Genomic DNA, 13,272 nt, shown 5'->3' on the forward strand with positions numbered 1-13,272 from the left:
CCCTGCTCGCCCCTCGCCTTCCGGGCGCGCTGCCGGGCTCGGACTAGTACAGAAGAGGAGGAAGGGTTGGGGTGGCCAAGCGCTGCCCCTCCTGGGCATATTACGCCCCGGGGCACGGAGCCGCGTAGACTGACTGTTTCCTGGGACGAAGCCACGGGGTATCGGACCCCACCAGGATTATAAAACAGGGCGGAGGGAAGGGAGACCCCGAGGACCCCTCTCCAGGCTGGTCACCATGTGGGGGCTTTTGATCTGGACACTGCTAGCTCTGCATCAGATCCGCGCGGCCAGAGCCCAAGGTAAGGAGGGACCCCCACGTGGGGACAGGGAGGGGGCTGGGAGAGTGGGCGGGGGAGGGGCGGCGGGAGCTCGCCGGCCTCACGGTGGCCTCCTGGACACCCGGCTTAGCCGTGGCAGAGCCCTCTCCAGGGAGTTTCAAGACACCCCATCTCCCAAGTTTTGGGGCTCTTTTGGGGGTGGGGCAGTCTCTCCGAGACTTGTGGCTTCCGAATGGGGGACGGTGGGGACGACCTGGGGAGGCAGAGAAGAGCCCAAGGTGAAGTGGGAGGGGCGCTCCCCTCCCCCCGTCTGCTGTGGCTGCCCTGCGCCGGCTTGGGAGGGGAGCGACATTCCGTGCCGGGCTCCACGCTCGGCTAAGCTGAGCTTCCCAGACCGAGCTCCTGGTTCCCTGCTCGGTGTCTGCGGAGAAGGGCAGGGCCCCTGCTGGGCAGGCGATGGCCTCCCCGGGGCGAGGGAGTGGGGTGGGCGAGCGCTGGGTGCCGGGTTGCTCGCCCCGGGAGAGCAATTGCCCGGCTTGGCCACGTACGGGAGCCCGCCCCTGGCTGCTCGGCCAGCCGCTGGGGCTGGGGGTGCTTCGCTGCGCGGGCCTGGAGCCGAGGTCGCGGGTGCAGCCGCGGACCCACCGGTGGGTGGTGCACAGGGAGGGTCTGAGGCCTCCCCTCCTACCCATCCACCCACACCCAGCATCCCCGCCCCTGCCTCCAGCCTCCGCTGTTCGCTCGGTAGTCTGTGCAGCCGCTCGCTGCTGTGACCTGTGGCTGCCGGGAGCAGCCTCGCGGTGGAGAAGGGCTGGTGGCTTTGGGTTTGGGAGTGCTACGAAGGATCCGAGGTGTGATCTGCGCTGCCCGCTTCCTGAGGGTGGATGCCCAGGCGTCCCCCTGGTCCCCGGGCAGGTCCCCGAGGTGAAGGGCAGCTGCACCGGCGGTTCCTCGCCTTTGGGGTTCGCCGATCCAGACAGTGGTGTCAGCGGTGTCCGAGCGGCGCCTGCTGGGGGCGGAGGGAGACGAAGCCTGGACCGAGCTCCAGGACTCGCAGGGCTAGGCCTTCACTCTTGCAGGCTCAGGAGGGGGCCAGACCCACCCTAGGGGTCCGGACTGTGGGGGCTGCAACCCACTCCCCACGCCGCCTCTTGGATCTCCAAACCTTCTGGGAAGAAGGGACCCCCGTGCGCCAGGCAATCCAGAGAGCCAAGATCAAAGAGATGAAAATAATCAGCTCTCACTCACAGGGCTGAGGGGAGGATTTTACGAGGTAATTTACGTAAAAGCACTTAGAAATTTTGTAACGAGCCCTATAAATGTAGGGTAATAAAAGTTATTATTTTTATGATCATCATAAAATCTTTGAACAAGCGAGGACCTCAGAGGTCATCTTATTCTAGTAGCCATTTAACAGATAGGGAAACTGAGGCCAAATGGCATTAAATGAATTGCCCAAGGCCACTCTGTGATCTGGAGGCAGAGGCAGGTCTGGAACCAGATGAGTTCTGAGCCCCTCTCCCTCAAACCAGGACCAGCTGCATGGGGTCTCCTTGTCTGGGTCCCCTCTTTGAGGGGTCCCAGGAGGACCCTGATGCTGGCAGAATAGGAATGGGTTGTCCTTCATCCTGGAGCAGCCTCACAGTTGTGCTCTGGGATAACCAGTGTTACTAGCCAAAAGCCTGGATGGCGTGGAGGGACGGGATGCCAGCATCTGTCTGGACCCTTCTAACTTCATTGCTCTACAGACTTTTCAACAATGGTATGATTTTCCTGGGCAGGTGGCTCACCAATTCTTGTCTCATCTAGGACCAGGCCCTTATAGAGTCTCCAGGGCACCTGATGGCCCTTGCTTTGGGGTCTTCATGTGTCCCTTCCTGCCCCACGTCCACACCTGTGCCATCCACTTGAGGCCAAGATCCCACCCCTCTTGCTGAAGTTAAGGCCAGGTGGCCCCCTGTCCCTGCGCCTCCTGCGGGAGGGGCTTCCCTGTCAGAAGCAGAGAAAGTCTCTGTGATTGATTCACTTCCTCTCTGCCTTTCTTGTTTGCTGGCTTTTTGCGTGTCAGGCTGCCCAGGTCCCCTGCTGCTCCGCTGGTGTTCTCTGGCTCCGAGAGTGTTTTCCAGCATCGAGCCCTCTCCTGCCATGTGTGTCCCTGGCGGCAAGCCTTGCAAAGGATTGTGGGAACGTGGTCCTAGGCTTGGCAGTGCTGGGTTTGGGTGTTGGAGGGGGTGGGATTAGGGCATGAGGTCCTTTCTTATCTGCTTTGGGGTTAGAGAGTGAGTTTTTTCCAGTCTCAGGCCATGACATTAATCCTTCGGGGGTAGCTGATGCCACTAGCACTGTCATTTCTGAGCCCACAAGCCTGCTTCTCCAGGCATGGCACAGAACGAGGGATGAAACAATTGTTCCTCCCTTGAGACAAACTTCACATCGACCACTGTCACCAGATTTTATCTGAGCCTAGCATGGTTGTTTTTTTTGGGGGGGGGGGGGTGCTGGACCTGAGCGACATCACCTGGGTATACTGAAAGCTAACATTTGACCATTGTCCGTATGCCCGATGGGTCACATGATGCAAACTCATTTCCCAAGCAAAGTGCAGTGAGGTTGTAGAAAGAGCATTGGCTTTGGCAGCAGAAAGAACGGGCTCTCATGATCTGGCTTTGCCGCTTCGCTGCAGAGAGGCCTTCTGCAAGGCTCTTAGCCACTAAGAGCCTCAGTTTCCGCATCTGTACACTGGCAATAATAGCTCTTGCCTTGTAGAATTGCTGGGAGAATTCAAGATATTCCAGGGGCAGGGCCCCAGCCAGTGCCTGGCACATAGAAGGTACTTAATACATGGTAATTATTATTCTTGTTATGACGGTTTTAACATTAAGCTAGAAGTCCATGAAGAATGGTACCCTGCCACCCACCAATAAAACCTTGAATTCTTTTTCCTTACCCAGGAGGTTTCTTTAAATTCCTTCCATGGCCACATCACTGTGTCTCCAAGAGTGGCCCTCAAGCACTTAGCTCCCAGGGACTTGTAGCAATGCAGATTCTTGGGCTCCGCTCCCAGACACTGATTGGGAAGGTCTGGGTGAGCCTGGAAGTCTTTTAACTAGAGTCTCGAGAGATTTCCCATGTGCTTGGAAGCTTGATTACTGCTGGAGGTCATCCTGGCCAGCCTGAGAGGTTGGGAGAAGGGCAGGAGCAGCCGAGCCAGCTGCTCCAGAAGTTTCTTTCAAGAGAATCATGCCTGGGGGGAGAACAGAAGGAAGGGAATCTGAGCCGAGAGAACAAGGCAGTGGGGACAACCCTGAAAGAGGACTGGAACCCCCAGCTCTAGAGGCTCCTGAAAGGCTCCAAAGGGAGAAAGTTTAGTGCTGGGAGCTAATCACAATAAAAGCCAACAGTACACGAGGGAGCGGGATGAAAGTTTAATTACATGGTGTGGCTAAGCTGTAATTATTAATTACTGACAGCAAAAAATAACTTATTGATCAGGGCCTTTTGCTAATTACCAGGAGGCCGAGTGTCGTGCTTGCCTGGGGTGCAGCTGTCAAAAGCCCCACTGGAGAGTGGAATGGGGGTGTCCCTGCTCTCCCATGCCCCTCTTTCCCTCACCCTTTGTACCCCTTGGCTTCAGCGGGGGAGTCCGGAACATTCTGGCAGTGGTTAAATGAGGGATACAGCTTGGTGCTTCCACTGGCTGCAGAAAATGGCCCCTGCCTGGGAGGAACAGAGTCAGGACCCCCACCCAGAGGCTACATCCCGCTGGCAGCCTGACACCTGCCTCGGAAATCCCACCCTCGACCCCCCCGCCACACACACCCCACCCCCGCTTCATGCATTTGTTCGGCAAATATTTATCGACTGCCTCTTCTCGTGTCCTCTACTGGAAGGCCGGCATAGGGGCCAGGAACCTTGTTCTACAAGGGAAAGGAGGCTGGGAAGGGGGCCAAATTCTTTACAGCGATCCTCTGTTTAAACAGCGCCTGAATGGCTGACTTTAAAATGAAGTGTTAACCTGCATATTGGTCCACATTTGACTTTGTACCATGGGACGCAGTCGGGCTGTAAGCTAACAAGGAGGGGAGAATGGGCTTATCTTCTGTCCTAAGGACTAGTGGGAATCATTGCATTTGACTTGAAAGACACACGAAAAGTCATCTAGGACCGTCGTCTGCCCACAAGGCCATCTGGTCTCTGCTTGCATACCCTTGATGATGGAGGACTCACTACTGCTCAACACCAGCTGGCTGTTAGCTATGTTTTATGCTGATGAAGAAATTGTCCCCTTATAGCTGGTTTTCCTAGGATCTGGCTGTGGTTGAAGGGGTCCTCTGATTGGCTGGAACCCTCTCCCTGTCCCTACAGACTCCCAGCCCCTCTGGGAGGCAGGAGGCTGAGTTGGAATTGATGTCGGGTGTTAGTGTGCGCCCTGCGGGGTTTCTACCCCGCTCCCCCGGAGCATGTTGCCACAGACAGCCCTGGAGCTGCCTAAAGCGGTGGGAATTAGTCATCATAATTTGGGGCCTTGGGATGCCAATAGCAACAAATGGGCCAGCAGCAACTGGCGGCTGCGGCCCACTGCCTGTAATGGAAAGGAAAACAAGCTGGTTGCCAAGACACCCCGGGTGCCCCCTCCCCTAGGTGTCCCACCCCTGCTGTCCATGTGCTGGGCAGGAGGCAAAGCCAGTGAGCAGCGTTGAGCAGGGATGCTCAGCATCCCCGGGGGAAGGGAGAGAGGGGACTGCAGGGCTTGTTCCCTCAGACTCCCTGGGCCCGGTGTCTGGACCAAAAAGCCTCTTGCTGAGCCCAGGGAGCCCTGGGGAGACCCTTCTCCTGCAGACGTGGTGAATGGCTCCCAGCGTGGCTTCTGCCCCTTTGAATCCTGCCTCCATCACTGGGTGATGCTGAGCTGAGCCAGTTTTCTCATCTGTAAAATGAGTAAAGTTAAAAATAGTTGTATCTACTGGCCGGGCACAGTGGCTCACGCCTGTAATCCCAGCACTTTGGGAGGCCGAGGCCGGCAGATCACTTGAGGTCAGGAGTTCGAGACCAGCCTGGCCAACATGGGGAAACCCCATCTCTATTAAAAATGAAAAAATTAGCCAGGCGTGGTAGTGAGAGCCTATAGTCCAAACTACTTGGGAGACTGAGGCAGGAGAATCTCTTGAACCTGGGAGGCGGAGGTGGCAGTGAGCTGAGATCGTGCCACTGTACTCCAGCCTACACAACAGAGCGAGACCCTGTCTCATTAAAAAAAAAAAAAAAAAGATTGTTATCTACCTTTTAGAGTTGTCTTGGATAATCAAATGAGATTGTCCAGATCACTTTGAAAATGCCCTTTGTAAATGTTAAGTTCTTATAATGTGTCCATTACAGTCCAGGAGGGTGTCCTGATCACTGCCCCTCTACTCCCCAGACATGAACCTCTCCTCCCACCTCATCTCCTCACTCTCCCTGCATTCACTCCTGTCCCCACACTGACTGCCTGTTGTTCCTGGAATTCACCAGGCCTCCAACCTGGCACTTGAAGTTCCTGCCTTTCCATCAATGGTGCCCTCACCACCCAGATGTCTACAAAGTTCACCCTTGTTTCCTCCAGGACTTCCTCCTAATGTCTCTTATCCATCTCGGAGCACCCTATAACATGGCATCTTCCAGCACCCACTCCCTCGCTCTCCATCATTTTCTCCATTGCACTCAGCTCCAACTGACATATATTGACTTGTTTGTTTATTATTGGTGTCTCTGGAGGGCAGGGGCTTTGTTTCATTCACTGGTATATTTCTAGCTGCTAGGGCAGTGCCTGGCACATAGGAGGAGTCAGCATAATATGAAGACTGAATGAATGAATGAATGCTTACTGGAGGCATACAGCCCATGGTCATCTGGCCCCTGCCAGCTCTCCAGCTTCCTCCCAGGCCTCTCACCCCATCTCCAGAGCTGATTGACTTGTGAAATGCCTCTGGTCTCTGTACATCCAGCACACCCCATGCCATGTAGCCCTCAGCCCACTGAGCAGCCAGGTACTTCAAGAGTGGGGTCCCCACCCTCCAGCAGCTCCCGCGGATGCATCCATGGAATGGGGTAGTGTTGCCATTGAGACAGGAGTCCCTGCTCAGATTTTCTGGTCATTTTCCCAGCTCTTCCTGACTCTGGCCCGACAGATGAATCTGCCTCTTAGCAGGCCTGGCCTCTGGGTTGGGCAGCCCCTGGGTCTCTGCTGAAGCCCCATCAGCTGAACTCCAACTTTATGATGTGAAGGAAATTGAGAGGAGGGGTAGAAGGTTTAGGGGGTAATGCCATTCATACATGGATGTACCATTCGAAATACACAAGGTCCTCGATTAATGCTCCAGAGGAAAAGGGAGAGGAAGATCTTGCATCAGCACTTATATTCCCCTCCAGGCGTGGTGGCTCATGCCTGTAATCCCAGCACTCTGGGAGGCCAAGGCAGGCAGGCTGAGGTCAGGAGTTTGAGACCAGCTTGGCCAACATGGCAATACCCTGTCTCTACTAAAAATACAAAAATTAACCAGGTGTGGTGGCGCATGCCTGTAATCCCAGCTACTTAGGAGGCTGAGGCAGGAGAATTGCTTGAACCTGGGAGGCAGAGGCTGCAGTGAGCCGAGAACACGCTACTGCACTCCAGCCTAGGCGACAGAGCAAAACTCTGTCTCAAAACAATAATAATAATTATTTAGCCTGTGTTTCTTCTGATTGTAGCCCATTCATTAGAGTGGATCACATGGTCCCACCTAATGGCAAGGGAGCTAGGAAGTGCAGGCTTTCATGTGCTGGAAAAAGACAACAGGATCTCATGCACTGGCAATGCCTAGTGTTCCTTCATAACCACAGAGAAGACATTGTGGTCTCTGCATTTCATACAGAGGGTGACTTTACACAAGACATTTTTACCTTGCACATTCCTAAAGCAGAAGCCCAGTCTGTGCTGTTACTTCCTTGTTTGGAGGCTTATTTTATTCCCCCTTAAGCTGTTAAGAAGTGGTATGTATAGGATCAGTGCCTCAGAATTGGGCTGACCTGGGTTCAAGCTCTGTCAGCTGCTATCTGTGGCACTCTGGGTTAAGTCACTTAACATTCTCAACCTCTGTTTCTTTGTCTGTAAAACAAGGAGAAAAACCTTCCAAGGCTTAAATGAGATAATACACATAGAGCAGTGAGAATGGAGCCTGACATATCATAAGCACTTGTTTAATAAATGACTTTAACTATATTTGTACTTCTGTGCTTGCCCCTCCAAATGGCCTTAAGACTGCATTAAGACGGCTTTTCTTCTCTGGTATCTTTGCTGTATATTTCACCCATATCTTCCACATCTTCTCACCTTTTTCTTTTCTTTTCTTTTCTTTTCTTTTCTTTTTTTTTTTTTTTTTTGAGACAGAGTCTTGCTTTGTCACCCAGGCTGGAGTGCAGTGGCACGATCTCAGCTCACTGCAACCTCCACCTCCCAAGTTCAAGTGATTCTCCTGCCCCAGCCTCCCGAGTAGCTAGGATTACAGGCACGTGCCACCACGCCTGACCAATTTTTTAGTAGGCACGGGGTTTCACCATGTTGGCCAGGCTGGTCTCAAACTTCTGACCTCAAGTGACTCGCCCACCTCGGTCTCCCAAAGTGCTGGGATTGCAGGCATGAGCTGCCGCACTTGGCTCACCCCATTTTCTTTTGCTTCTTCCCCAGTTTGGAATCTTTTTGTCTTTCCATCCTGAGCTCACGTTTGGTGCACAGTTCTGCTTGTCAGACGTGGCAAGGTGCATTACAACCATCGTCTGCCTCAGTCCTCCCTATCACTCTGACATGTGGATAAAGTGAGGCTGAGAGATTAACCACCCAAGGCCTTCTAGCGGGGAAGTTGAGGAGTCAGGATGTGAACCCAGGCCTCTCTGGTCCCAACATCTGTCCTCTTTCCGCTGCTCCAGGCTGCCTTTGGCTTCCACGGCATACGTCACCGTCTTCCCAAGAAGAGACAGCTATTCTCCAGGGAGATGCCCAGACAATTGTACTGTTTGAAGACGGGCTGGTCCAGGGAGGGGGGTAGAGTTTGAAAGAGGCCTTGGAACTCCTCCTCCTCCTGATCCTCCTGGCTCTTGCCTCCACCCTGGCTGTGTCCTCACTAGGCCTTAACTTGGCAGAATATTGAAGGTCTTCTGCTCTCCTCCTTGTCTCCATCTCTCTCTGGGGTTGGGATGCCCCAGAGCTATTTGAGGAGTTCCCTTAAGGTCACTTGGGGCATTCAGAACTGGCTTGCCAGTAACTGAGCCACACAAATGCCTTCTAAATTGAACGAGGTGTGAGGGTGGGGAGGATGAGGGGAAGAAAGGCAATTAAAGTTTGATGCCATGTAGGAAGCTATTAGTGACCCAGAGGGGTGATGAAATTTTGATGATGTGACAGTCCTAACGGAAGGAAATATTATTTGCCATAACGAGGCTCATTCAGGGAATTTGGCATCTGGGGCGGACACCAGTGACTCTCAAGGGCCTCGTAAAGCCAGGACTCTGGAAATTTCCCCCTTCCCTGGGCACCTTCCTGGAGGTACAGATCTGGGAGGCCCAGAATCTGAGTAAAGGTCAAAAATATCACTGGGCACCTGAACAATTGGGCTGTCACCACATAATGTGAGTTAATTATGAATCTGGAGCCGATGCTTCATTTGCTGCTTCGAGCTGTGAGAGCCAGTGCAGAAAGTGGCAGCAGGGGCCCAGGCGGGACAGCATAGAGCACCAAGAAACCTGAAATGGGCCGGGCGCAGTGGTTCACACCTGTAATCCCAGCACTTTGGGAGGCAGAGGCAGGTGGATCGCTTGAGGACAGGCGTTCGAGAGCAGCCTGGCCAACATGGTGAAACCCCATCTAAAAATACAAAATACAAAAATGAGCTGGGCATGGTAGCACGTGCCTGTAATCCCAGCTACTCGAGAGGCTGAGGCAGGAGAATTGCTTGAACCTGGGAGGCAAAGGTTGCTGTGATCTGAGATGGTGCCACTGCACTCCAGCCTGGGGTACAGAGTGAGACTCTGTCTCAAAAAAAAAAAAAAAATAGAAACCTGAAATGCGGGTGACTCCCTGGGCTCAAATCCTTCCTGTCATTTACTGCCTGGGTGACCTTGGATGAGTTACACACCCTGTCTATGCCTCAGTTTCTTCATCTGTGAAACGGGGATAACAGTTGGGTTGTGACAGGGTTTAACGAGCTGTGCTAAGCTTTTAGGACACAGTGTTCTGTGTATCATAAACACTGAATAAGTGTTTGTCATGTCATTGTCCTTAGTATCTTTATCTTGGAAGCAAGTTCCGTTTGGGGCGTGCAGTTTGACAGGTGCCCCTGCCCCGACAGCTTTTGTTCCTTTTGTCTTTCACACACCTGCCAGTGGCATCTAAACTTCTGCTGTTAAGGATTTATTGATTTGGTTAAGACATTCTCTGTCTCCAGCTTAAAATGCAAATATGGCAGAGAGAACCCACCTATTAAGCTATTATCAGCTGTTCAGCCTTAAGGTGAATGTATTTATTGGATCCTCCCATAAAATCTCAAATGTATGTGGGTAGCTTTCATAGACATCGCATTTGCTCTTCACCCCAGTCTATGAAGGAGGTTGGCCAGAAAGTATTAATGTTATTAACATTGTTAGTATGGAAGTTCAGAAATATTAAGTAACTTGCCAAAGTCGCTTGACTTGTAAGAAAGAGATGATGAACGCAGGTCAGCTGCCTCCCAGGCCATTGCCTTAGATTTGGCCAAGATACCCACATTCAGGAACTGTTTGCCATGCTGCTTTGGGCTGGTGGACCCAGGGTAGGCTCATTTGACCACAGGCTTCTCCTTAGCTTGGATGGGCACAGGAGGAGGACACAGGGGGCAGCCTGGGCTGGCCTCTTCTTTCTGTAAGGACACTTGGAGCCCCCTCTTGATGTCCATAGGGTCTTAGTGATGGGGTCTGGATGCTGAGACCTGTCATATCACGCCCTTGCTCTCAGAACCCTGGTAGCTTCCCCACAGCTGTGGCCCCAACGGCAAACTCTCCACAATCTGGCCCTACGTGCCACTGCAATCTCGCCTCCACCTGTCCCCACACCACCCCACCCTGCCAGCCCAATAGCACCTTCCCTTCTCCCCTTTCGAACCCCTGTTCTCCTCTCCACTGACCCCAAAAAGTCTAGCGTGAAGCCGTCCCTGACTTCCAGCTGGGACTCCTCCTCCCAGTTGTTCCAGTCTAGATGTCTCGCTGGGCACTTTGGCCTTGTTGATTCTGAATTATCTTTTAATATCTGTGTGTAACTGATTTCTTTAATTGTGAACTCCTTGAGTTTAGATAATAACCCTTCATCCACAAGGACTGAGGTACTAGACGTAAATTATTTCTTGAATTAACGCACTTAACTCTTTTAAGGGTGCTATGGAGGTAATAGTGAAGTCAGAGAGAGAATATAACAAGTTCATGACTCTGTGTGGGCCTCAGAGGCCACAATGGAAGAGTCTCATTGGGTCCTTTTGGGCCAGGCCTTTTAGCCTGTGTGGCCACAAGTGTCCTCATTGGGAAAAAAATGGGAAGGTAAATGCGGCTTTTCCAAACTCTTCCATGATGTTCCACTCATGGTAAGGAGGGTGGACACATGCCCTGGGGTATCTGGCCATGCAGCCTGAAACCACCTACTATTTCATGACCTTTTCCTTATATATTTCTAAATTTTATTTTATATTTAATTTTATATTTTTTGAGATGTCAGTCTCTGTCAGCCAGGCTGGAGGGCGGTGGCATAGTAAGAGCTGACTGCAGCCTCAACTTCCTAGGTTCAAGCGATCCTCCCACATCAGCCTCCTAAGTAGCTGGGACCACAGGTGTGCACTACCGTACCCAGCTAATCATTTTATTTTTTTGTAGATACAGGGTCTTGCTCTGTTGCCTAGTCTGATCTTGAATTCCTGACCTCATGTGATGCTCCTGCCGCTGCCTCCCAAAGTGCTGTGGTTTCAGGTGTGAGCCACCACACCCAGCCTATTTTAGTTTTAAAATGTGTGAATATGTGCATTCTACTCCATGGGCTATCTAAATTCTATCCCAACACACAAAGGATGTGTTAAAGCTGGTCGATGCTGCTGGAAGATGTGGCTTGTCATCCCCATGGCTTCCTGGACCCCCTAGAACATACGTCAAAATCTGGTCTCGAAAGACTTGAATGAGTCACAGCATCTGTAAGATTCTAAGATGCTTTACATGTATATATTTAAGCTGTTTGTGTTTAAAATTTTCTGTGCTGTTTTCTAAAGCAGTTGGACCTCAAACATAGTTGAGTCACTCTACCTGTATTAGTCAGGGTTCTCTAGAGGGGACAAAACTAACAAGACAGATGTGTATATGAAGGGGAGTTTATTAAGAGTATTGGATCACACGGTCAGAAAGTGAAGTCCCACAATAAGCCATCTGCAAGCTGAGGAGCAAGGAGGTCAGTCCAAGTCCCAAAACCTCAAAAGTAGGGAAGCCGACAGTGCAGCCTTCAGTCTGTGGCCAAAGGTCTGAGAGCCCCTGGAAAATCACTGGTGTAAATCTGAGAGTTTGAAAGCTGAAGAACTTGGAGTCCGATGTTCAAGGGCAGGAAACCTCTCGCACGGGGAGAAAGATGGAGGCCGGAAGACTCAGCAAGTCAAGTTCTTCCACGTTCCTCTGCCTGCTTTAATCTAGCCGTGCTGGCAGCTGATTAGATGGTGCCCACCCAGACTGAGGGTGGGGCCACCTCTGCCAATCCACTGACATAAATGTTACTCTCCTTTGGCGACACCCTTGTAGACACACCCAAGAACCATACTTTGCATCCTTCAATCCAATCAAGTTGACACTGAATATTAACCATCACACTGCCTATCTGCTGTGGCTGGCCTGTGGCCATGCCTTCAAGGGTGGTAGGAGTGAGGATACGGCTGTTGCCCCTCCCAAGGGGACCCTGCTGCTTGGGTGATTGGGTGGTAGTCTGGGTTCTTCTTCAGCTTCACCCAAACTGCTCCAAACCATTAGAGGACCTGTCTCCTATCTTCCTCTTGGACCCTCCCACCTCCCCCTCTTAATTTGGACCAGGCAAGCCAATCAACACCAGCAGTGGGGTCTTATTTGGAGACTAGTTGAGGGCTTGAAGACTCTCTTAGTCAGAGGTTTGGGCTCTGGGATCACTATGTCCACCGCCCAGGGGCCTTTTTCATTTAGATGTGTGGGTACCTTCCAGAAGAGCTGAGGCTCCCAGAAGACCAGCCCCTTGCAAAGTAGGTCCTTACTGTGTGTGGCTGGTGCCCCATACAGCTGCAAGCACCTTGCCTTCCCCATGCATCACTAAGGAAATGTTCTTGATTAGGTTCAAGTACCTCCTCCCAAAACATCCACCCAGCCCCCTACCAGGGTTTCTGGCTGGCAGCCCACCTGCTCACCCATTCCCCCGGGGTTCCTGGCCGGCAGCCCACCTGCCCATGCCTGATGTTTGTCTCTGGCTGCCCTGGCTTGAGGACTCGGAACCCAGAATGGAAGAGGGGCTTCTGCCCTGAGAAGGTGCCCGGTGCTCAGACCTGATTGCTCAGTCAACCCCAAAGTCTCTTCCCTACGGGCAGTGTGCGTGTTGGCTTTGGACAGCTCTGGCTGGCTCAGCCTGGTGACCCTTGACTTCCCCATTTGGAGTTCCTTTCTGTGCCCCGGTGTAGTGTCTACAGGCAGAGAGCGGGTTGGCCGGCAGACTGTCGTGGGGCCTGGGCTGCCAAGGAGGGCCGAGGGGAGTTCCTCATTAGCTGGGCTCCAAGCTCATTATCCGCCTGCGCATCACTGGGTGAAAAATGGTAGTCGTCGGGACAGTAATAAATACGCGGCTGTCAGTGTTGATGTGATTGCTCTAATGAAGAGAAATCAGCCCCAGAGAGGAGGCGCTTCTGGCTGTGGCTTCAGGTGGCTGGAGAGCTCTGTCCACTGCCCATGCTCCTCTGTCCCAGAGCCCCACGAA

At 52.5% G+C, this 13,272-nt stretch overlaps 1 protein-coding gene across 2 annotated transcripts in view; it reads left to right on the forward strand.

The window, feature by feature from the left end:
* The first annotated feature begins 226 nt into the window (after nt 1-226).
* Nucleotides 227-13,272, forward strand: part of SDK2 (sidekick cell adhesion molecule 2) — a 309,988-nt gene continuing 296,942 nt past the window's right edge. For both annotated transcript variants that reach the window (XM_055389053.2, XM_055389054.2), the window contains exon 1: nt 227-299. In XM_055389053.2, coding sequence (XP_055245028.2) covers nt 236-299 — 64 coding nt within the window. In that variant the 5' untranslated portion in view covers nt 227-235. The remainder of the gene's footprint in view (nt 300-13,272) is intronic.

Source organism: Gorilla gorilla, chromosome 4, assembly GCF_029281585.2.
Source record: "Gorilla gorilla gorilla isolate KB3781 chromosome 4, NHGRI_mGorGor1-v2.1_pri, whole genome shotgun sequence".
Classification (NCBI taxonomy): Eukaryota; Metazoa; Chordata; class Mammalia; order Primates; family Hominidae; genus Gorilla; species Gorilla gorilla.